Source organism: Eubalaena glacialis, chromosome 15, assembly GCF_028564815.1.
Source record: "Eubalaena glacialis isolate mEubGla1 chromosome 15, mEubGla1.1.hap2.+ XY, whole genome shotgun sequence".
In the NCBI taxonomy this organism is placed as follows: domain Eukaryota; kingdom Metazoa; phylum Chordata; class Mammalia; order Artiodactyla; family Balaenidae; genus Eubalaena; species Eubalaena glacialis.
In genome coordinates, this window is record NC_083730.1 from 50,913,927 (window position 1) to 50,939,674 (window position 25,748).

A 25,748-nucleotide genomic window follows, 5' to 3' on the forward strand; every position below is an offset into this window, starting at 1 on the left:
GGTCTACTTACCCTCCCCTTCCCCGTAAGAATTCTCACTGTGGTAATTATCTTACATCGTATTATAGTAATTTGTATACGCTACCACCACCAGCACATACCCACTAGACTGTAAGCTTTCTGAGGACAGGGACTATCATTTCTATACTTTCTATGGCTTAGCAAAGTATACAGAACAACACAGATTATCAGCAATATTTTCTCAGTTGAATACACCGGTTTAAAACAGAACAACTAATACGAGTTCTAAATGTCATCCAAAATTGAATGAAACCCAATACTTCTGTATTAAGATATTAAGTTTCCTAAGTATCAATATGTCTATACACCACTATTTAAAAAAAAGATTTGGAAGAAGAAATAAAAATACAGAATACTCAGATATAGAATAATTTGGCAAAAATGAATCCTTTAATCTCCCATTCTTTTTTTTTTTTTAACCATACTTTGTTTCAAAAACATCTCAATTGAATTGGCAACCCTCCTTTCCCTACCCAAAAGATTTACACAGGGAAAGATAGCTACCTAACACAGGAAGCAAATCTTCTGGTTCCATTACTATCTTTTTATAACCTTCAAATTTTAATTACTCCCTCTACATTTCTGGTTTTTTCTTCTTTTTGCTTTGTTTTAGTTTGATGGAGGGTAAGGAAATCCCCTTTAAGGTCTCCAAAACCCTATGGTCAAAACAAGTGAACTTAATTCCATACATGTTCACAGAATGACTGGGAGCACTTTACCTCACAGTCGAATAAAATTTCCTTCAAAGATACTACTCACTTTTGAAGGGATATGATATCACAATCCCACTTCTATACTCATTAGGTCAGACTTATTCAAAAGCATCCATGAAGCAAATTTTGGAAAGTCCACGTTTTTAAAAAAAAAAGGACAAAAAGACTAACTTAGAGGTGGTGTAACACGGATATAATCTTAACTCTTGTAAATTATCACCATCAAAATATTCTCATAAGATTTTTACAGAATGGGCCCACCAACTCAGCTTTGGAACACTGGATAAAAGGACAAATTAGGAAGAAAGTTAATATAACACGTCCCAGGCACTGAGCAGCAATTTTGCTGTATATAGGAGTTATCTATTTAAAACTACAGTATATTTAACTAGAGGCATTTTTCTTAGCCAAAAATTAGATATATTATGCTAAAGCTGAATCTATATATGTTTATAGATCTTTCCTACCAAGTTTGCCAAAAATCACTCGTTTAGTGTTTTACATGAATTTTTAAATTAAATGGCTAGTTGGACATACTATATCTTGGCAATTTCATTTCCACATAAATATCCAGAAATATGTCATGTCTTTTGATAAAAAGACATGTATGAGAATGTTTAGCACTACTATTCATAATGGCCCTAAGCTAGAAACGATCCAAACGCCCATTAAGAGCAGAATAAACTGTGGACTATTCATACAAATGGAATACTACACAGCAGTAACAAACTGAGTAACATGGACAAATATCACAAAATGTTAAATGAAAGGATCCAGATGCAAAGGAATACATATGGTTTGATTCCGTTTCGATAACGTTTAAAACAGGCAAAGCTATAGAAGTCAGGATAATGATTCCCCTTAAGGGAGAAGAGTGGTAACCAGAAGGGGATAGTAGAGGTTTTCTGGGATTCTGGTGATGTTCTCTTTCTTGACCTAAGTACTGTCTGCATAGGTGTGTTCGCGCTGTGAAAATTCAATGAGCTTACTCATGATTTGTGTACTTTTCTGCATTGATGTCCTACTTCCATAAAAAAAATTAAACTGCTACCAAAAATGTCTTGTGTAGGTAGGAAATACAAAGGGAAATGAAGAGGGAAAAGAGGAAAGAAGATAAGGCAAAACAGTTAAATAGAAAAAAATTATGGAGAACAAACCATCTGGGTAAGGAACAAAGGGGTCACAGTTCATGTCTGTCATGTGACAAGTCTGAAGGATCCCAGGGAAAGAGCCATATCACAGCTGCCAGCACAGGGTTGAAAAGGAGGTCATTCCAACAGGATGCAGCAGAAGGCCTGAGGCAATGTTATAAATGAAACAAACCCCAAGGGACATTCAGTAACCCAACAGAAATGTCTTTTATAATTCACAACTTTACGAATGTGACAGCATTCTCTTCCCCCAAATAGTGACTGGCTTGGAAAGTTAATCTTTGTTGAACTTAGATACAAATATACAGCATTTGTATTCCTATGCTTATGATTTGAAAAAATCCACAATCTGACTTTTCAGCTTCATACTGACCTGGCCAGAATAATCAGCTACATCTCAATTATCCATGGTAAAGCAGGTGGAACTCAGAGCCATAAAAATTCAAACCTGCCTTCACCATCAGTTTTTATTTTCTTCCTCACCAAGTCCTTTGCCCAAAGTTACCTAGGGCTGATTTCTGGTTACACTATACTGTCAGTGCCAAAGAACACAAATGTAGTTAGGAGACCATTTGTAAGAAGAAAAAAAAAACCTGTTGGGACAATGTACTATTTGTTTCTGAAACAGAGGATTTTCCCAATCGACTTTCTGCATGAAGATATTCCTTAATCTGAATTCTTCACTTAGATGAATAGAGGGTAAAATAGAAGATGGAATTCAATGAAGATGAAAGAAATAATTCACTTACTAAGTGTACAACAGATGTTTTCGGAAGCGTAACCGAACCTAAATGTAAACATTCTTTAACACCGCCAGGTCAAATTAAGTTAGCCCTCATTAATTTGTTCAATTATATCACTAAACAAAGTTTCATATTTTTATAATGAAACTTCTGAGAAACCCTTTTGCTCTAATATGGAAAACCTGAACACTGTCAGTTACCAATTTCAGAGCAATGACACCATTTTAAGAATGACACTAAGTAATTAAAAATAACCAATTATTCACATTTCCCCCCAACTTAATAGAGCAGGTGCTGTGAGGTAAAACTTTTAAAAGCGTCTCTACTTCTTTTTCCATGTTTCCTTAAATTATGTTACTGCTATACTAACTAGTTTATGCTAGCCCATGTACTGATTCAATTCAAAAGTTATCTGGGTTACTGGGCGCCTACTATGGGCAAAGTAACTGTTCTGGCAGCATAAGATATACAGGGGGACTGAATGGTGGTGAATACACGTTGTCTCCTCCATAAGGAAACTCAGACAAATTACTTAACTTCTCTGTGCCTCAGTTTCCTAATCTGCAAAATGGGGACAGTAACCGTAATTATCTCACAGCGTTGGCCTGAGGATTAAATGAGAACAATGCCTGGCATACAGTACACAGTCTATAAATGTCATTTGTCAGTTGGGAGGCGTTGAAGGTTTATAAACAGGAAACAGTATAATCCTAGTTCCAGATCTTTTTTTCCATCCCCTAGTTTAAATCTAATTAAAAGTTCCGGTCCATGACCTATTCTGATAAGTCCTGGCTAATTTAAATAATTTGCCCTGCCACACTAACCTTGCCCCTCCTAGAGAAATTTTTAAATTTTAGTTGAGCTTTGAATGCTTAGAGCTAAAAAGTAAACTAGTGGGCATTACAGACATATGGCAAATGGATGAGGGATGTATCCTGGGACAGGAAGGTTTTCACAAGCTCCTCAAATCAAACAGTGGAGGAGCAGCACTGCTGCTTTACAGACCCAACCACACTTACCAGTACTGTCTCCAGGAGCTGATGTCCATTCCTTCCATTCTAGTCCCTGAATCATAAGACCAAGAAAACACAAACGTGTCCCTGAATCTTAACAGTTAACCAGGAACAAGAGTGGGCATTTTAACCTCTAAAAGGCAAAGATCCATTATATTTCTCAGACTCTCTACTTGATTTATTCTAACCCCATGTCACCATGGCAGCTCTTAAGGGACGAATCAAGTCTCAAACTTTAAGGAAAAACAAGAACTAGACATAGGGCACAGGGGGTGGAAAGAAGATCTGGCTCCAGAACAAAAATCAAACATCTTCTAAGTCTTGGAAGCAAAGATAAATAAAAGTGTCCTGGATGCCTGGCCTTAGTGTAATAACATCACTGAAAATCTATGTTCGAAAGACCTGAGCTTCCAGGCCTCAAGGGCAGCACAGAGCAGAAAGTACTGAGTTGTGAGACTGCCTGCCCTCTGCTGGTCAACAAGCAGAATTTATGAAGTAACACATCCCTCACCTCTATCACCTTCATTGCATTCCTTTGAGTTATTTCAGAATACAGACAACCTTGCATATTAACTTCCACCCTAGAATTTTGTCACCTCTAAGTATCTGTTTTTCAACAACCTTTATAGAAGTAATACGTCTAAATAGACTGATGTGACGTGTAATCGTGGGCTTTGAGTTCTAATTCTAGTTGTGTGATTATGAGAGTTGTGAAGACAATACTGGTTGTCCTATGCTAATGACCACTCGCATCTTTATCTCCAAAAGAACACTTTCTTAAATTCTAGACCTCATTGTTCAATTTCCTAATAAAGTATGTAGCCTAAATTCAACATGTTTCAAATCATTACTCCTGCCTTTCTCCTCTTCTCTTTCTCATTTAAAGGAATGGTAATACCATTCACCTCCAATGCCTAAGCCAGAAAACTGGGTGTCATCCTCAACCCTTTCTTCTTCTAATCCCATCTATCACTTCTTATCAGTTCTACCTCTTTAATAGTTTCCAAATCATCTACATCCTTCTACATTTTCACTTCCATTATCTTCTGCCTAAGATGACTTCATCAACCTTCTAAGAAACTATTTCCAGTATTAATATTCTTCACACTGCTGTGAGAATGATCTTTCTAAAATAAGTAATCTAATAATACCGTTTTCCTGTTTAAAATGCTCCAATGGCTAAAAATCTCCTCTAGGACCAAGTCCAAGCATTTAAGCATGACATATACAGTCAACCATGAGCATACCAAAGCTTCTCCCCACATTCTCATCTCTCATTCCTTTCTTCCTATCTCAAACTATTGATCGTGTCATAGAATGTTTTTTCCTCTTTGTTCCAGACAGTTAATTCTCTCCTCCTGGAACTCCTTCTCCAATCTCTCTGTCCTATCGTTATATCACATCACCCAACTAAGTTCTTTAAGACTCAACTCAGGTAACCTGTTTCCCCAATGCTACAAACACAGACTCACCCCAGGTCTAGATTAGGTGCAACTCCTGTGTATTTTAGCTGTACTCTGTACTTTACCGTCACATGTATTCAGTGCAATGCAACAACCTCTTTAACTTTCCCACTCACTGGAAAGGAAGGATTTTGTACCTGTGAATATTTTATATATATGGCACTTAGCTGGTATCCAATCAACGTTTGTAGTACAATTATGCATCAAGTGTCACCCAACATCATCAGTTATATGAATGACCAAATAGTGAAAATGAGCCATATTATGGGCTTTGGACATTTTAAATCAAGATCCTGCTGTCATTCTTAGCTTTAAGCCAAATAAATTTGGGAGAAAAGCTGAAAGGTAAAGTCCTTTGATGACTTGTTCCTCAGCATTACTCATCCCCACCAAGCTGCCACCAGGTGGGATTTGCTCAAAAGGCTATTTTCTGCCACTTTCTCCAAACAGTGGGTAAGTGCTTCAACCCACCAAGTAATATAACACACAAGAACAGCAAATAACCAAATAAATCTCAATTCTGAAAAGCCGTAACTTACTGCAAGTTGAAAAGCCTGTGTCAGCAGGACTTTCCTCTTTATACTCTGGTAATTTTTTTTACCTTTAATTAAGACACAAAGTCCTTCGAAAACTCAAGTAACCTATGTCCAGAACTAAGTTTTATCTATTATTTTATGATAACTTCTTTAAAGGACTGCCAGTTAAAGATTTTTCTTTCAGAGCCAACTTTAATTTTATCCTTGAAGGATTGTAAATGTTAAAAAAAGCTACAACATCAGTAAGGATTGCTGTGCCTCACAACTAAAGGTAGATTTACCAGTATATTTAAATGTATTAATAGTAGCTTTAGGTTTGTTTAATTAAAACTCTGGTAATTCTGGAGTTGATGAATTGCATATAGACTGATGGAAAATGATACTAGAAAGAAATATGAGTTTACAGGAAAAATGAAAGAGCACTAGAAGTGGTAAACATTAAAAAGCTGTTTTTATTTTCATAAGTCCTTTAAGAGATAGATGACCAAGTGATAACAATGTACTATGGAGGTTAAAACATATGTATAAGTAAAATAGGTGACAACAATAGCACAAAGGATGGGAGGGATTTGTATAATGGAATTATATAGTTAAAAGGTTTTTACATGATATGTGAAGTGGCATTAATTCAAGATTGAGTATAATCAGTTAAGGATACATATTGTACCTTTAAACAGATCTGTAAAGCAACCATTAAAAAAAAAAAAAGAGGTACAGTTAAAAAGCCAAAAGAGGATATAGAATGGTATACTAAAACACTACTTGGTTAACTCAAAAGATGACAAGAAAGGAGAAACAAAAAAACATAGGGACAAACAGAAAATAGCAAGATGGTAGACTCAAATCTAATCATAGTAATAATTGCATTAAATGTAAATGGACTAAACAGTCCAAATAAATTTTCAGACTGGATACAAATCCAAAGCTCAATTACATGCTACTCATAAGAAACCAGCTTTAAATAAAGACACAGATAGGCTGGAAGTAAAAGAATGGAGAAACGATAAATCATGCTAATACTAAGCATAAGAAGTGCTGGTGTAGCTATAATAATATCAAAGTAAACTTTAAGACAAGGAATATAAGCAATGAGAACAATTTCACAATGACAAAAGGGGGCAATTCATCAAAAAGACATAATGTGTTTGCACTTAGTAAGACCATCAAATAAAAGAAGCAAAAATTGGGCTTCCCTGGTGGCGCAGCGGTTGAGAATCTGCCTGCCAATGCAGGGGACATGGGTTTGAGCCCTGGTCTGGGAAGATCCCACATGCCGCGGAGCAACTAGGCCCGTGAGCCACAACTACTGAGCCTGCGCCTCTGGAGCTTGTGCTCTGCAACAGGAGAGGCCGCGACAGTGAGAGGCCCGCGCACCGCAATGAAGAGTGGGCCCCGCTCGCCGCAACTAGAGAAAGCCCTTGCACGGAAACGAAGACCCAACACAGCCATAAATAAATAAATTAATTAAAAAAAAAAATTTCAGCAACATTTAAAAAAAAAAAAAAAGAAGCAAAAATTGACAGGTAAATATAGACAAATGCACAATTATAGTTAAAAGAAAACAACTTATGGAATATTATTCAACCATAAATAGGAATGAAGTACTGATACATGCTACAATATGGATGGATCTTGAAAACATTATGCTAAGTCAAAGAAATTAGATACAAAAGGCCAAATATTGTATAATTCCTTTTATATGAATGCCTAGAATAGGTAAATCCATAGAGACAGATGGTTGCACAGCTATGTGAATATACAGTTGTCCCTAGGTATATTGGTTCCAGGACCTCCCATGGATACCAGAACCTGTGGATGCTTAAGTCCCTTACATACAGTGGCATAGCATTTGCATATAACCTACACACATCCTCCTGCATACTTTAAATCATCACTAGATTACTTATAATACCTAATACAATGTAAATGCTATGTAAATAGTTGCCAGCACTTAGCAAATTCAAGTTTTGCTTTTTGGAACTTTCTGGAATTTTTTTCCCCAAATATTTTCAATCCATGGTTGGTTGAATCCATGGATGTGGAATCCAGCAGATATGGAGGGCCAACAGTACTGAATTGTACACTTTAAAATGATGAGGTATGGTGTGTGAATTTTATCTCAACAAAAATCCAAATAATGGCACAGTCTGGTATGTCAAACAAACAAGTTCAAATAAACATTTCAAAAACAACTTATATTTATTCTTTTCAATATTCTCCACAATTCTTAGGGAAAAATGCATAAATAGGAATTCAACAACATACTCTAAATAGGTACTGTTGCAATGCTTAAGGCAGATACATTGTTTTCCATGTAAACCTGGATTTTCACTGGTAACATTAGTTGAAAATCTGAACATTTTATTTCGGAATATTTCAGAGAGAAATTTACTGTCATTTAAACTACTGAATAATTTTATTGCTGATTTCTCCTCTCTTCTTTATTCTTGTGTATTTATGTCATTTTCACTCCTTTACTAACATTTAAGGGGGATTTGGGAAGGAGGGAAGATAAACCCATAATGTGCAATTCAACTTATTTCACAGGGGGTCCCTGAAGATGGCTGACAAGGTGTCAGACTTTAAATCTCTGGAAAATTTTAAAGATCCATCTAAAATTCAGATTTATGTTTAAGTCATTTACGAAAAAGAGGCATATTTGTTTATGGAAGTGTGAGCAAAATAAAATGTGAAAAATATATCTCAAAACATAAAAAAGCTGCTTTAAAGTAATAATGCTTTAAATTCTAATGAATCTATATGATATTTATAGAAAGTGTTAGATGACAACAAATCTGTTGAAATCTCTAATTCTGTTTGTCCCCTAGTAGATTTTAAGCTGCTGCGTTTCCTCAAATCATTTCAGGCTTAATATTTCAATTATAATCTACTCAGATCCTCAAATAATGAAAACTAGTAAATACGGTAAACAAAATGACATCTATGTAAGATCGATCATTCAAATATCCATAAGAATTCAACTCAGTTCTCTATTTCAAAATACACACATTTCTAAGTTATGGGGAAAAAAATGTCCATAAATAATTTTAATGCTTAAATAAAAATTTTAAAACCCAAGTATCTCCCTCATAAGGTATTTTAGAGGTTTTTCACACTTCTACACCATGTTTCCATACAGAAATAGAACCTCAACCTTTGAAAGGACACATAGAAATGGTAGAGATACAATACAGGAAAAATTGTAGCGACTAGAATATTTTGAAATGACTGATCACATCTGTTGCTAAAAGGGAATGGGAAAATAGGCATTCACACAGTGGTGGAAACTGGCACAAAGTTTTTGCAAAGTATTATGGAAATATCTATTAAAATTTAAGATGTGCATACCCTTTGACCCAGAAGTTCCATTTCTAGAAATCAATTCGGCAAAATAAATGGGTACATGAAGATAGAGGATGCTAACTGTTTATAATAAACCAATGAAAATATTCTAAATGTCTATCAGTGGATCATAGAATTACGGCACAAAAGTATGTACCAGTATGGAAAAATGTCCAAGATGCAGTGCTTCACAAATTGTAAAACACTACTTTTAGGATGATCTCATTATAGTAATTATGAGCACAGACACACCCCGATGAAGAGTGGCTCCCGCTTGCCGCAACTAGAGAAAGCCCTCGCACAGAAACGAAGACCCAACACAGCCATAAATAAATAAATAGACAATTCCCATTAAAAAAAAAAAAAAGATTAAAAAGAATTAAAAAAAAGAGCACAGACAAACACCAAATTCTCTGGACATGTATCTGGGCTTCTCCACTTACTAACTGTGGAACTCTGGAAAAGTAATCTTCCCTATACCTCAACTTTTTCATTTAGGGAAAATAATAGTATGATTTTACAAAGGAGTTACAAGGACTCACCAAGATAATACATTCTAAGTGCTTGCTAAAAGTAAACTATTATTATATATGCAATTGTAAATATATATATATTTGATTATATTAGGTAGAACTATATAAAATTGCCAATACTTGATAGTTTTCCACCTATGAAAACGGCAAGTTCATATGGTTTAACCTAATACATGCATGGATATTTCTGGAAAGGATAACCCAAGAAACTTAAGAGCTGTTTGTAATACTCTTTTATACTGTTTTGACATTTTCAACATGATCAGAGTTAACAAACACTCTTCTCTCCCAAATAAAAAGCTATCTACTCTATTCCCCTTGCTTTAAGCAGTACTATCTTAAAAGTATAACAGACATTTTTCTTCCCCCCAAAATCAATAATCATTTGTTGAATGTATAATCTACCTTCTGATAGTACTCTTCTAGAAACTGAGTCTTCTTCATTTCAGAGAAATTTAGACTTCATAAGAAACTTGCAAGCATTGGAAAGGATCTTACCATACCTAGGTAAATTCATACCAGTTTAAACAATGGAAGAAAGTTATCACTGAAATCTATTCTAAATATTATATTCCAAAGAGCTTTGATTTTAATAATTCTATACAACTATCCTTATATAAAGGTGGGTGGGAAGAGAGAAGAAAAGTCAAGAAATAAGAACAAAATAATATTTTCTGACAGGTACAAAGAATCGTGTGGGGGAGTCTGTGTTTGAGACCACCACGCGTCTAGTGCTTTGGAAGCCCTAGCCTGCTCCATGTTGAAGATTCTTGGAAAAGCAATAATGGGGGAAATAATTAAGTCCAGAAATTCCCTAATCATCTTCCTCTGAAGAAGACAAAGCAATGGAATCCATCTTACCCTGCCTCCTGATATTTCCTCTTATCTGATACAGACACACGCAAACCAGCAAAGTTCCATCCGTTCTTGGACAGAACACTCTCTGGTACCATCACTGCCTTTCCAGGACATCCCACCTTCCCCAGACTTCATTTTTGTCTATGAGCAGGAAGCTAATGCTGAGTGCTTGTTTTAAAAAACAGGTACATCATTACCTGTCACTTAACTCGCTAACTTCCACTTCCTTGAAGGGGTGCACAACCAAAGAACAGAAATAATGGGAGAGGGACAGAGAATACTGTTGTTAGGATTAGCATGGAGGGAAAAAAATGGCTACCCACCACACAGACTTCTTCAGCATCTCAAAGATAGTTCTTGGACTCCAGTAAGCAATTCTTTTCCTGAATGCTCAAAGACATCCTAAGACACTGAGGATATAGTATTAAATGATGAGGACAGGCAAATGTTTGTGCTACCATGACTCTGGTAAATTTTTTCTCAGATATATTCAAATTAGTAGAATGCTCAGGTGATTTCTGGCTCTCTATGAAGTAACTACAATTATTTTTCTTTTTCTTAAGAATAAAATTATAACAGCTCAAGAAAAAAATTTTTTTCAAAACACAATGCGTTTTATTACTTTTTACACTGCTTCAGCACTGCTTCATAGTAACTTGTGATTTTTTCTTCAAACAATTTCAGTTTAGTTTCTAAAAAAAAAAGCTTTATTTCCCACCTGATTTTCAAAGTTGTATACTAGGTGCCAAAAAATTCACATAAATGAATTTTCAAACCCTAAGATATCTTTAACCTAAAACAGGTTAGGCCCTAATGGTGTACTTTGCCCTTCAGAGGACTAGGTGTCTAGCAGAGTAGAGACATTCTGTGTTTTAGGGCACCTACACACAGGCTAAAATAACAAAGAAAACATATGGAAAGATTCTTAAAGCTCTTTTGTTTCCTTTATAGCAACATCATTTATTTCTTTATCCTGATTTTTTTATTGCAGTTTGCCCACAGTCTTCTGAAAACTGCCTTCCCTCTCCCTGCCCTGTCCCCCCAAAATCAAAGTACTCTAATACTTTAAACATCAAATTGGAGCTAAAGGGAAAGGTAAGTTGCTACAATAGATACTATCACAAGACCCTCAAGTTCTATATAGAGAAGTTCTAATAATATCTATAGCAAACTGCTGTGGAACACTATTTGAGGTACAGGATTTTTTCAAAAGTTCATCTCTAAATACATGTAAAAATTAATGAAACTTTCTCAGAAATCACTCTTCTGTAAGCTATAGCATGAAATATTCTTGCCAGTGGAATTCAACACATTATTCTAAAATGGTCCTTTCTCACCTTCTTAAGCCTACTCATAAAATACTGCAATGTGATCATTTCTATTATTAATGTTATAGTGAGACCACTAAACATAAATGGTTAAGAATATAGATTTAGGGTTCTGCAGTAGAATCATTTTATAGGTTCTATCCAAATAATATTTGCTTGGCTAATAATATTTAAAGAATGCTTGGTTTAAAAATATTTACAAGTATGCCTAACTGAAGTGCCTTGTTTTCAAGGTATACAAATTTAAAAAGTACAATAAAGAAGAAATGAATTTCAGGAATGCACCTTTAATTGTAGGGAGATATAGCAAAATTGTTATCAATATCTGACATTTATCTCTGAATTAGAATTCAACTGTGGAAAAAAATATGTTTGTCTGAAAGCAATTCTGATTCAATCAAATTTTCTATTTATTGCTAAGAAACGTTTCAAAAGAACCCCTTCTCCTCATTATCTTCCTCTAAAATTCTTACAGTTTTACAGGGTAGTACTTTAACCTGCTTCTAGATAGAAAGGAAATACACTTATCTATATAGTAATAATTTCTTTGTTTTGGTTAGCAAATGAACACTATTTTAAGTAACACATACTAGGCATATCAATACTATAAGCATCATGTAGTTGATCTGGCACTGTAACCACTTAATTTTAAAAGAAATATCAGCATTTTCAAGCCAATATGTTATAAGGTTAAAATAAAACCTATCTTTATTTTCAATAAAATAAAGAAATATTGTTATGATGGTTGGCTCATTAAGTTAGGTGAACTATTTGAAAGTATTGCTAACAGAGAAAAGATAGATCCTTTCTAATCCAAGGACCTAAAATTAATGCAGGAAGTAAAGTTATTAATGACTTAACATTCCAAAGAACCCCAAACACATCACCTCAGCAGTATACATACATGACACACACATGCAAACACTCTAAATCTTTAAGTAGGTTCTAGATTACTGCATAGGTATCTGTACAGCCTATGTTAATTTAAGAACTAATTTCATATAGCATATATTCTTATATGTAACTTCAACACACAGCAGTAAATTAAGGACAAATTAAATACTCCAAAGTAGTAAATTTTAAGTTTCCCCCCCTTAAAGCCAACAGGCTTATGAAACAAATAATTTGGTTCTAAATGATAATTGGTACTTGTTGCTTTTTGCCAGGTTAACACGAGGAGACAGGAGTTGATGCTATTCAACTCTACCAAGACTTCTGAGAATATCAATGTAAATCTACACAGAGGATAGTTTAATATATAAATTGTACAACTAGAGAGATTTTTTTAAAGGATAAGAGCCAGTTTTGCTTTGTTTTACATAATAGAAAAAAATACTAAAGGAAGAAGGTCTAAAACTAATTTCTCCAAATTTATTATTGTTGATTTATTATCAACAAAAATGATAATCTATGAATGCTGAATGTTCTAAGTTTAATTCTCTGAATTTTACATTTTTTAAAATCACCGTTTTATGCAATCTTCCAAACTGAAACCTCTTCCTTTCAGTACTAAAAACCTGCATTTGAACTAAGGATTTTACTCTTCAAAGAGCAAGACTCTACCTCACTCCCCTCTGGGATTATATGCTTATTCTAGTAAATTGAAATCAAACAGGTAAGATTTCAGGTTCCCATCTATAAAGAAAGAGGCAGACAAAAAGTAGACCCTCAGTTTTCAAGGTATAGAATATTAAAAATCTAAATGGTTTCATACATCAATTTTGTGTTATTTGTGAGAGAACAAAAAAACCGAATCGTTAAAGGGTTTTTAACAATCCTGATTCACGCAATTTAAGTGATTGGAGGGGCAAATCAATCAGCACTATATGTAAACACTGAAAGAGCATACAGCAGGGTTCTCTCCAGTTTCCCATTTTTCAAAGAAAATTACCTTTGAAGTTAAAACACCATGAATAAAAATCAACAAAAAAAATAGTTTTCAGCTAATTTCAAAATAAGGATTGTACTAAAATGTCACCAACTCATTAAAGAAATGGATATTTTCAATTCACGTTGGCATTACTTAAAAGTACTCGCTGTTATAATTCAGTAAAAGTCTGACAACGATCGAAGTTTAAAGTCCAGGAATAAAGGGGAAAACATACAGGCCTAAGTTCTCAAAACTGAAGAAGCACCAAGCAAACACACACTTCAGTATATTTATAGCCAAGTTAGAACACATCTGTTTTGAAATTTAAAAATTAAATAAGCTTATATTTTAATGCTAATAGATAAATCATATAAACTGATTTTTTTAAATCACTGTTTTGAACATCAACAGTACATTTCATTCTCCCCCCGTAAACTATGGACTTTCTCAGATTCAAACATACAATCGATGAAAAATTCTTTAAAATCTCTGATTATTAGAAACCAGGGAACATTTAATGTTTCTGAGATTTGTGACAAACTCAAATGAGACATAAAAATGAAGCTTTGAAGAGATTAATGATTAACAGTTCAAATTCACTATGGATCATTAATACTACTTATAAAATTCTATTAAAAGCTAAAATAATGGTACTATTACTATGATGACAAAGACGACAATTTATTAGGCCTGTACTTGAGGCCAGGAACTAATTAAGCACTTTACATAATCCAATCCTTAAAGCATTATAAGGCGGGTATTATACCCATATTCCAGTTGGAGATAATTGAGGTAAGAGGTTTAAAGAACTTGTCAAAGGTTACAAAACTTAATGGTCAAGAACCAAACCCAGATTTGACTGAGTCCAAACTATTAGGTACTTACCCACGTGCTATGACGCTTCCCCACGAAGCAAACATTTAACAGAATTTGTTGTATAAAGCTACCATTATCAAAAAGTAGGGCAGGAACTTAGACATCCCTGTAGCTCTTTATCAAAGGAGTTATAATATTATAAAGAATAACTTTATGTGGATGAAAAAAAAATTACAAGTAACTGTTCTTGCCAAAAAGAAAAAAGTATGCTAACTAGGCCATATTTATAGGAATATGCTTAATGATGAAATAGCATGCCCCACTTCTAATAAAATATTTACACACATCTACATACGAGGTAAATAGACCAAAAATAAAGGGCAGTGGGTTGTCCTGTGCTAGAGAAGTAGGAACATAAAAAACTCTACTGGGGGGGCTTCCCTGGTGGTGCAGCGGTTGAGAGTCCGCCTGCCAATGCAGGGGACACGGGTTTGAGCCCTGGTCCGGGAAGATCCCACATGCCGCAGAGCAACTGGGCCCGTGAGCCACAACTACTGAGCCTGCGCGTCTGGAGCCTGTGCTCCGCAACAAGAGAGGCCGCGATAGTGAGAGGCCCGCGCACCGCGATGAAGAGTGGCCCCCGCTCGCCGCAACTAGAGAAAGCCCTCGCACAGAAACAAAGACCCAACACAGCCAAAAATAAATAAATAAATTTATTAAAAAAAAACCTGATACTATTCTCCCCATTTTAAAAAAAACAAAACAAAAAAACTCTACTGGACTAGTTTTACCATATTTTAAAATATACTAAGATTTGGAACCTTGAGGTCACAAAAAGACAAATACTAAATGATTCCACTTACATGAGCTATCTAAGTAGTCAAATTCATAGAATCAAAGTAGAATGGTGGTTACCAGGGGCTGGGAAAAGGGAAGATGGGGAGTTGTTTAATGGGTACAGAGTTTCAATTTTGCAAGGTGAAAAAGTTCTGGAGATGTGGTGCCTAACAATGTGAATATGCTTAACACTACTGAACTGTACACTTAAAAATGGTTAAGATGGTTAAAAAGAAAGATTTGGTACTAATACATAAATAGCCATAAACAGATATACATCAGTAGACTGGTCCTGCTGCACTTATATGGTAGTTGCTAGTCACATGTGACTATTAAAATTTACATTAATTAAAAAAAATTACAACTATTTCCTCAATCTCACTAGCCACAGCTCAACTGCTCAACAGCCATATGTAGTTGCTGAGGACAGCACAGACACAGCACATTCTCATCACAGACAGTTCTATTAGCTAGCACTGGGTCAGAGTATACAGAAACAGACTCAAATACATACGGGAATTTGTATTTGACACAAAATTGTGATAAAGGTGGCATTTCAAATCAGTGGGGAAAGAATCATTGAGTAAATAGTGTTGGGACAATCTGCTAGCCTGGGGGAGAATGAGGGGGGAGTGAGGGAGTAATGGTAAATCCAGATCTCAACTCTTATTCAAAACAAATTCTGAATGAACCAAAGATTTATACTTAAAAGCTGAAATGATAAAAGTACTAACACATGAGTCTAATTATTAAGAAAGGGCTTTCCAAAAAAAAAAAAAAAAAAGAAAGGGCTTTCCAAACACAATAGAACCCCAGAAGGACAAAAGCAGAAGACTGATTTTTTTTTTTTTAATTTAAGAAAATACAAACTTTTAGATGAATAAAGCCCAGACAAACTGAAAGGAAAGTGGAGGGAGGTATGGAGTGTTCCATTTTCTTAATCTATTAAAAAATATAACTCAGTGGGGAAAAGGTAAATTGAAAGTGCCAATATACACATGAAAAAATTGCTCAATTGCACTCATAATTTAAACACTCTATTAAAAATTGCATTTTCAACCATCAGATGGCAAAGAGAATCCCCAGTGTTAAATGAGAGTGTGAGAAAACAGGCACTAATGGGCGTAAAACCTGATACAACTCATTCAGGGGGTAATTTAAAAATATTTATCAAAAATGAAAAGCAACAAATAATATTTATGGGTAAAATGATATTGAGTCTAGGATTGACTTTAAAATAACCTGAGGAGTGAAAAACTTACCTGAGAAGGTTGGTGTAGATATAAATAAAACAAAATTAGGCATAAATTGATAGTATTTGCAGCAGGATGGTAGGTGTGTAGGGGATTCATTATACTACTCTAGCTTTGAGTATGTTTGAATTTTTCCAAAAAGGTTTATCCTATTAATGCACACCCTTTAACCCAGGAATTCCATTTCTAGGTATTTAGTCTATAGTTACAGTGGACAAGCACACAACAAGGTAAGTACAAGGATGTTCTCGGAGGCAATAAAAGCAAAAACCTGGAAACAACCTAAATTTCCATTAGAGAACTGGTTGAATACATTATTTATCTAAACGCAGTAACGTTATATACCTTTAAAAAGTATGGAGGTAAATTATATGAGAGAGATTACGGAAAAGGGGAAAAGAATCAAGAGCAGAACAATAGACACAGTTTGACTGCATTTAGTAAAAACAAAATCAAATGTGGATTTGTGAAGGCACATGAGATACATGCCCATATTCACAACGAATTCTAGAAGGATATGTGAGAATCTTAATAATGGTGGTTACATCTGGCTGGGCAGGAGATGGGGGACTAGAAATCTGTGAGGAGGAAACATTTACTTTTTTCAAACATTTTTATGCTATGAATTCTTTTTGCATGTGAACATATTGCATCCATTACACTTTTATTAATAAAAAGAACTAGACGTTTTAAATCCTTCTTCTACTGAGATGACTGTCATTCATTTAGGAACTATCAATGTTTAGGGTCAGCACTGGGAGGAGCTTGCCTCAAAGCACGCTGAAGTTTTACAGAGCAGAACAGAGGAGCCGTGGTTCCTTTGCTGCTGACCTAGCTCAGGGCTCTTATCGAACCTGTATCTCAGCCCTGATGACCGATCTGAACATCTATCACTACAGCAAATAATTGCTCTAAAGATGTAAGTAAGATCCTTCCTTGGTGTTAATCAAACATTAATGATATGTATTGAATATGTATGTGCCTGGTCCTGTGGGAGATACAAAGGAAAAGGATTATAGTCTTGCTCAAGAAATTCATAATCTCACAGAAGAGAAAACACGCACGCGAGGAGCAGAGAATGATTAATGCCGTGCAAACACATTATGTGCTGAGAAAAGGAGAAGTCAGTGTGGGTATGTAGAGTCAAGGTTCATGATAGAAATGAGAGGGCAGACTTGATTTTAACAGATGAGCTGGATTTAGATACACAGAGGGGAGAAAACTACATAAAACTGCCTGAAAGAGTGCACAGAAGAAACTGAGATAGTGAGATTCAGTATGACTAGAGATGGGGGATAGGAAAAAGTATAAAATAAGTAATTAGTAGGAGTAAAGTTCAAGGTGATATATATTTTTAAAAACAAGCAAAAATTAAGATTTTATAAAAGAGGTAAAGGAGAGTTTTAACAAGTATTTGACAGCAATAGTGTGCAAGACAGAGTAAATTATTTGCATTCTTTGCTTCCTTTAGGCTTGCTTTTTTGACATGAAAAATAAAATAACAAACAAACATTATTTCAATACCTCACTTCCAGACCCGGATTCTAGTGGTCTCTTCTTCCTTGGTCCAATAGCTGCAAGAGCTGTGAGATTAGCATCTCTATGCTGTATCTGCGCGAGCTCCAACTGTTGTAACTAGAAGATGGAATAAAAAAAAAAAAATCAGTGTTTACACACAGTGATGCTCAAAGGGGGAAAGAAACTGATCACTAAGCCCACTTCTCTGTTCTTTACCAAATACGTGACAGTGTAAAATAAATATCAGATTTCCCTAACAGCCAACGGTACATCATTTCTTGATTCCTTTCCTCTAACAAACTCTTTATTCCTGAATCTCTAAATAGAAGAGGCAGAATTTAGGTAAGGAAGAAGTATGGAAAAGAAGAAAAAGAAGAAAAGAAACACCCCTAGAGCTTAAGCTCTCCTTAGTTTAAGCACAGGTTAAGAAATGCCTGAAGAACAAGTTGAACGGTAAATTGGAGGGAAAGTGGCCAAAATATAGTCAAACTTTTTGGAATAACAGAGAATTACAGTTGGCCCTTGAACAACAAATGTGGGGGGTAGAGGCGCGGACCCTCTATGCAGTAGAAAGTTCACATGTAACTTATCGTTGGCTCTCCACATCCGAGGTTCCTCCATATCCACGTATCTGCATCCATTAATTCAACCAACTGCAAATCGTGTAGCACTGTAGTAGGTACTTAGTGAACAAAATATGCATATAAGTGAACCCACGCAGTTCAAACCTGTGTTGTTCAAAGGTCAACGGTACTTAAAAATAGTTTCTGTATATTATAGGAAACAGTTCTATGCTGTATGATTTACAAAGCACTTCCTTAAAATTAACTCATTTAACTCTTACGACGACACTGAAAGGTATATATTAATTGCTATAATAACATGAAAGTTATACATATATGTTTTTTTAAAATAACTAAGGGAGAAAGTGAGGTTTTAAGAGATTGGGAAAACTTCATAAAGGTCACACAAGTAATAAGTAGTAGAAACAGAACTCAGAGCCAAGTGTTCTTATTATAAACCTTTTCAATATATCACACTTTCTTATGGATTTACTCTGTATCTATCTTCATGTCAACAATTGAAAGTGAGTTAGTATTGTTTTGTTGTATAGTTTTCATTATGCCTAACCCACAATGACCAAATCTACAAGGTATAATTTTTTAGTATTTGGGCACTAAACTATTCAGGGGTACCCATCAAAGATGCCTCATTAAGGTAGATAAATTTAAGATATTAAAACTGGGAAATAAATGCATGAAGCATAGCATCATTTCACCAAGGCAAGTAAGTGTCAAATGGTATTCTTTAAAAAAAAAAAGGTGAAGAGGTCAAAATAAAATATCACTACACAGGTCCTTAAGCTTTTCTGGAAAAGGAAGCAGGTTTAATTCCCACTGAAATTTATTACTGTGGAGAAGAAGGAAGAAAGAACCTGGCACTGGTTGCTAGATAAATATTCAAACAAGATCAGACTCCAAGATAGTCAACTGTAAGTAACCTATTGGGGAACCATAAATGTATCCTGAGAATATTTTTCTAAAAGAACACTAACTAAATTTTTAACATTAAAAAAAAAAAGCCTGGATGAAAGTAGCAAACAATTTATGATCAAATATGCAGTCTCAGAGAGACACAAAGTAAAGATCACTTCAAATTATTTTATAATATCAGAGGAAAGACAAAGAATAAGCCATAGGTAACTGAATCCAGCAAAGCAGAAAACACTTAACTAAAGAAAATGAACTAGGAACATTTTCCATTTGTTCCCCAAATTACAGGGCAGAAATCCTTCATTTAAATTGTGTATTTATTTATATATAAATTGCTAGAAAACTATTTTCAGGAGTTATAAACCATCTTTTGTTAATGCTGGCCTTTTAAATAAAATATATAGTTTTAGAGTCTGATGCTGTCACAACATAGAACTTGTAGGTGACAAAATATAATTTTAATTAATCTACCCTGCAGCACAAATCAAACAAGCATATTTTAGTCTTTCCCTGTAGAGAAATGGCATCTGCACAATAGTCACATCAAATAAATAGTTTTAAAATTGACCTCTGTCATCAAATTCCCCTACCTGTATAGTAAAATATTTTCTCCCACTCTGCAAATTACACTTTGGTTTTCAGAAATCTCACAGATGCTTTAGAAAATTTTGCAAAACTCTTAACAAAAATGGAAACTGACAATAGTTTGGTTGTATTTACAATGAACTTTCTTAAAAACAATGTATTTTGGCCAGCACAATACAGAAAAACTATGGACTTCTTTTTTTTTTAACATCTTTATTGGAGTATAATTGCTTTACAATGGTGTGTTAGTTTCTGCTTTACAACAAACTGAATCAGCTGTACATATACACATATCACCATATCTCCTCCCTCTTGCGTCTCCCTCCCACCCTCCTTATCCCACCCCTCTAGGTGGTCACAAAGCACGGAGCTGATCTCCCTGTGCCATGCGGCTGCTTCCCACTAGCTATCTATTTTATATTTGGTAGTATATATAAATCCATGCCACTTTCTCACTTCGTCCCAGCTTACCCTTCCCCCTCCCCATGTGCTCCAGTCCATGATCTATGTCTGCATCTTTATTCCTGTCCTGCCCTTATGTTCTTCAGAACCTTTTTTTTTTAGATTCCATATAAATGTGTTAGCATACGGTATTTGTTTTTCTCTTTCTGACTTACTTCACTGTGTATGACAGACTCTAGGTCCATCCACCTCACTACAAATAACTCCATTTTGTTTCTTTTTATGGCTGAGTAATATTCCATTGTATATATATGCCACTTCTTCTTTATCCATTCATCTGTCGATGGACACTTAGGTTGCTTCCATGTCCTGGCTAATGTAAATAGAGATGCAATGAACATTGCGGTACATGACTCTTTTTGAATTATGGTTTTCTCTGGGTATATGCCCAGTAGTGGGATTGCTGGGTCATACGGTAGTTCTATTTTTAGTTTTTTAAGGAACCTCCATACTGTTCTCCATAGTGGCTGTATTAATTTACATTCCCACCAACAGTGCAAGAGGGTCCCCTTTTCTCCACACCCTCTCCAGCATTAATTGTTTGTAGATTTTTTGATGATGGCCATTCTGACTGGTGTGAGGTGATACCTCATTGTAGTTTTGATTTGCATTTCTCTAATGATTAGTGATGTAGAGCACTCTTTCACGTGTTCGTTGGCAATGTGTATATCTTCTTTAGAGAAATGTCTATTTAGGTCTTCTGCCCATTTCTGGATTGGGTTGTTTGTTTTTTTGATATTGAGCTGCATGAACTGCTTGTAAATTTTGGAGATTAATCCTTTGTCAGTTGCTTCGTTTGCAAATATTTTCTCCCATTCTGAGGGTTGTCTTTTGGTCTTGTTTATGGTTTCCTTTGCTGTGCAAAAGCTTTTAAGTTTCATTAGGTCCCATTTGTTTATTTTTGTTTTTATTTCCATTTCCCTAGGAGGTGGGTCAAAAAGGATCTTGCTGTGATTTATGTCATAGAGTGTTCTGCCTATGTTTTCCTCTAAGAGTTTTATAGTGTCTGGCCTTACATTTAGGTCTTTAATCTATTTTGAGTTTATTTTTGTGTATGGTGTTAGGGAGTGTTCTAATTTCATTCTTTTACATGTAGCTGTCCAGTTTTCCCAGCACTACCTATTGAAGGGGCTGTCTTTTCTCCATTGTATATTCTTGCCTCCTTTATCAAAAATAAGGTGACCTTGAGATTGGTTCAAGATGGCGGAGTAGAAGGACGTGCTCTCACTTCCTCTTGCGAGAGCACCGGAATCACAACTAACTGCTGAACAATCATCGACAGGAAGACACTGGAACTCATCAAAAAAGATACCCCACAGCCAAAGACAAAGGAGAAGCCACAATGACATGGTAGGAAGGGCGCAATCACAATAAAATCAAATCCCATAACTGCTGGGTGGGTGACTCACAAACTGGAGAACACTTATACCACAGAAGTCCACCCACTGGAGTGAAGGTTCTGAGCCCCACCTCAGGCTTCCCAACCTGGGGGTCTGGCAATGGGAGGAGGAATTCCTAGAGAATCAGACTTTGAAGCCTAGCGGGATTTGACGGCAGGACTTCGACAGGACTCGGGGAAACAGAGACTAGACTCTAGGAGGGCACACACAAAGTAGTGTGGGAATCAGGACACAGGGGAAGGAGCAGTGACCCCATAGGAGACTGAACCAGACCTAACTACTAGTGTTGGAGGGTCTCCTTCAGAACCGGGGGATGGCTGTGTCTCATCGTGAGGACAAGGACATGGGCAGCAGAAGTTCTGGGAAGTACTCCTTGGTGTGAGCCCTCCCAGAGTCCACCATTAGCCCCACCAAAGAGCCCTGGTAGGCTCCAGTGTTGGGTCGCCGCAGGCCAAACAACCAACAGGCAGGGAACCCAGCCCCACCCATCAGCAGTCAAGCGGATTAAAGTTTTACTGAGATCTGCCCACCAGAGCAACAGCCAGTTCTACCCACCACCAGTCCCTCCCACCAGGAAACTGGCACAAGCCTCTTAGATAGCCTCATCCACCAGAGGGCAGACAGCAGAAGCAAGAAGAACTACAATCCTGCAGCCTGTGGAACAAAAACCACATTCAAAGAAAGATAGACAAGATGAAAAGGCAGAGGGCTATGTACCAGATGAAGGAACAAGATAAAACCCCAGAAAAACAACTCAGTGGAGATAGGAAACCTTCCAGAAAAACAATTCAGAATAATGACACTGAAGATGATCCAGGACCTCGGAAAAAGAATGGAGGCAAAGATCGAGAAGATGCAAGAAATGTTTAACAAAGACCTAGAAGAATTAAAAAACAAACAAACAGAGATGAACAGTACAATAAGTGAAATGAAAAATACAGTAGAAGGAATCAATAGCAGAATAACTGAGGCAGAAGAACGGATAAGTGACCTGGAAGACACAATGGAAGAAATCACTGCTGCGGAAAAGAATAAAGAAAAAAGAATGAAAAGAAATGAAGACAGCCTAAGAGACCTCTGGGACAACATTAAATGCAACAACATTTGCATTACAGGGGTCCCAGAAGGAGAACAAAGAGAGAGAGGACGGGAGAAAATATTTGAAGAGATTATAGTCGAAAACTTCCCTAACATGGGAAAGGAAATAGCCACCCAACTCCAGAAAGCGCAGAGTCCCATACAGGAGAAACCCAAGGAGAAACACGCCGAGACACATAGTAATCAAATTGGCAAAAATTAAAGACAAAGAAAAATTACTGAAAGCAGCAAGGGAAAAACGAAAAATAACATACAAGGGAACTCCCATGAGGTTAACAGCTGATTTCTCAGCAGAAACTCTACAAGCCAGAAGGGATTGGCAAGATATACTTAAAGTGATGAAAGGGAAGAACGTACAACCCAAGATTACTCTACCCAGCAAGGATCGCATTCAGATTTGATGGAGAAATCAAAAGCTTTACAGACAAGCAAAGGCTAAGAGAATTCAGCACCACCAAACCAGCTCTAGAGCAAATGTTGAAAGAACTTCTCTAAGTGGGAAACACAAGAGAAGAAAAGGACCTACAAAAACAAACCCAAAACAATTAAGAAAATGGTAATAGGAACATACATATCGATAACTACCTTAAACATGAATGGATCAAATGCTCCAACCAAAAGACACAGGTTCACTGAATGGATACAAAAACAAGACCCATATATATGCTGTCTATAAGAGACCCACTTCAGACCTAGGGACACATAAAGAATGAAAGTGAGGGGATGGAAAAAGATATTCCATGCAAATGGAAATCAAAAGACAGCTGGAGTAGCAATACTCGTATCAGATAAAATAGAATTTAAAATAAAGAATGTTACAAGAGACAAGGAAGGACACTACAGACAAGGGATCAATCCAAGAAGAAGATATAACAAGTATAAATATACAGGCACACAACAAAGGAGCACCTCAATACATAAGGCAACTTCTAACAGCTATAAAAAAGGAAATTGACAGTAACACAATAATAGTGGGGGACTTTTTTAACACCTCAGTTACACCAATGGACACATCATCCAAACAGAAAATTAGTAAGGAAACACAAGCTTTAAATGACACAATAGACCAGATCGATTTAGTTGATATTTATAGGACATTCCACCCAAAAACAGCAGATTACACTTTCTTCTCAAGTGCGCACGGAACATTCTCCAGGATAGATCACATCTTGGGTCACAAATCAAGCCTCAGTAAATTTAAGCAAACTGAAATCATATCAAGCATCTTTTCTGACCACAATGCTATGAGATAACAAATCAATTACAGGGAAAAAAACGTAAAAACCACAAACACCTGGAGGCTAAACAATACGCTACTAAATAACCAAGAGATCACCGAAGAAATCAAAGAGGAAATCAAAAACTAACTAGAGACAAATGACAATGAAAACACAACGATCCAAAACCTATGGGATGCAACAAAAGCAGTTCTAAGAGGGAAGTTTATAGCAATACAAGCCTACGTCAAGAAACAAGAAACATCTCAAATGAACGATCTAAACTTACACCTAAAGTAACTAGAGAAAGAAAAACAAACAAAACCCAAAGTTAGCAGAAGGAAGGAAATCATAAAGATCAGGGCAGAAATAAATGAAAAAGACATGAAGGAAACAATAGCAAAGATCAATAAAACTAAAAGCTGGTTCTTTGAGAAGATAAACAAAATTGATAAACCATTAGCCAGACTCATCAAGAAAAAGAGGGAGAGGACTCAAATCAATATAATTAGAAATGAAAAAGGAGAAGTTACAACAGACACCGCAGAAATACAAAGCATCCTAAGAGGCTACTACAAGCAACTCTATGCCAATAAAATGGACAACCTGGAAGAAACAGACAAATTCTTAGAAAGGTATAACCTTCCAAGACTGAACCAAGAAGAAATAGAATATATGAACAGACCAATCACAAGTAATGAAATTGAAACTGTGATTAAAAATCTTCCAACAAACAAAAGTCCAGGACCAGATGGTTTCACAGGTGAATTCTATCAAACATTTAGAGAAGTGCTAACACCCATCCTTCTAAAGCTCTTCCAAAAAACTGCAGAGGAAGGAAAACCCCAAACTCATTCTATGAGGCCACCATCACCCTGATACCAAAATCAGACAAAGATGTCACAAAGAAAGAAAATTACAGACCAATATCACTGATGAATATAGATGCAAAAATCCTCAACAAAATACTAGCAAACAGAATTCAACAACACATTACAAGGATCATACCCCATGATCAAGTGGGATTTATCCCAGGGATGCAAGGATTCTTCAATATACACAAATCAATCAATGTGATACACCATATTAACAAATTGAAGAAGTAAAACCATATGATCATCTCAATAGATGCAGACAAAGCTTTTGACAAAATTCAACACTCATTTATGATAAAACTCTCCAGAAAGTGGGCACAGAGGGAACATACCTCAACATAATAAAGGCCATATACGACAAACCCACAGCAAACATCATTCTCAATGGTGAAAAACTGAAAGCATTTCCTTCAAGATCAGGAACAAGACAAGGATGTCCACTGTCACCACTATTATTCAACATAGTTTTGGAAGTCCTGGCCATGGCAATCAGAGAAGAAAAAGAAAGAAAAGGAATACAAATTGGAAAAGAGGTAAAACTGTCACTGTTTGCAGATGACATGATACTATACATAGAGAATCCTAAAGATGCCACCAGAAAACTACTAGAGCTAGTCAATCAAT

General features: G+C 35.9%; 1 protein-coding gene across 2 annotated transcripts in view; it reads right to left on the reverse strand.

The window, feature by feature from the left end:
* Nucleotides 1-25,748, reverse strand: part of TAF4B (TATA-box binding protein associated factor 4b) — a 113,914-nt gene that overhangs the window by 2,237 nt on the left and 85,929 nt on the right. For both annotated transcript variants that reach the window (XM_061169318.1, XM_061169317.1), the window contains exon 14: nt 18,001-18,111. In XM_061169318.1, the coding sequence (XP_061025301.1) occupies nt 18,001-18,111 (111 nt within the window). The remainder of the gene's footprint in view (nt 1-18,000; nt 18,112-25,748) is intronic.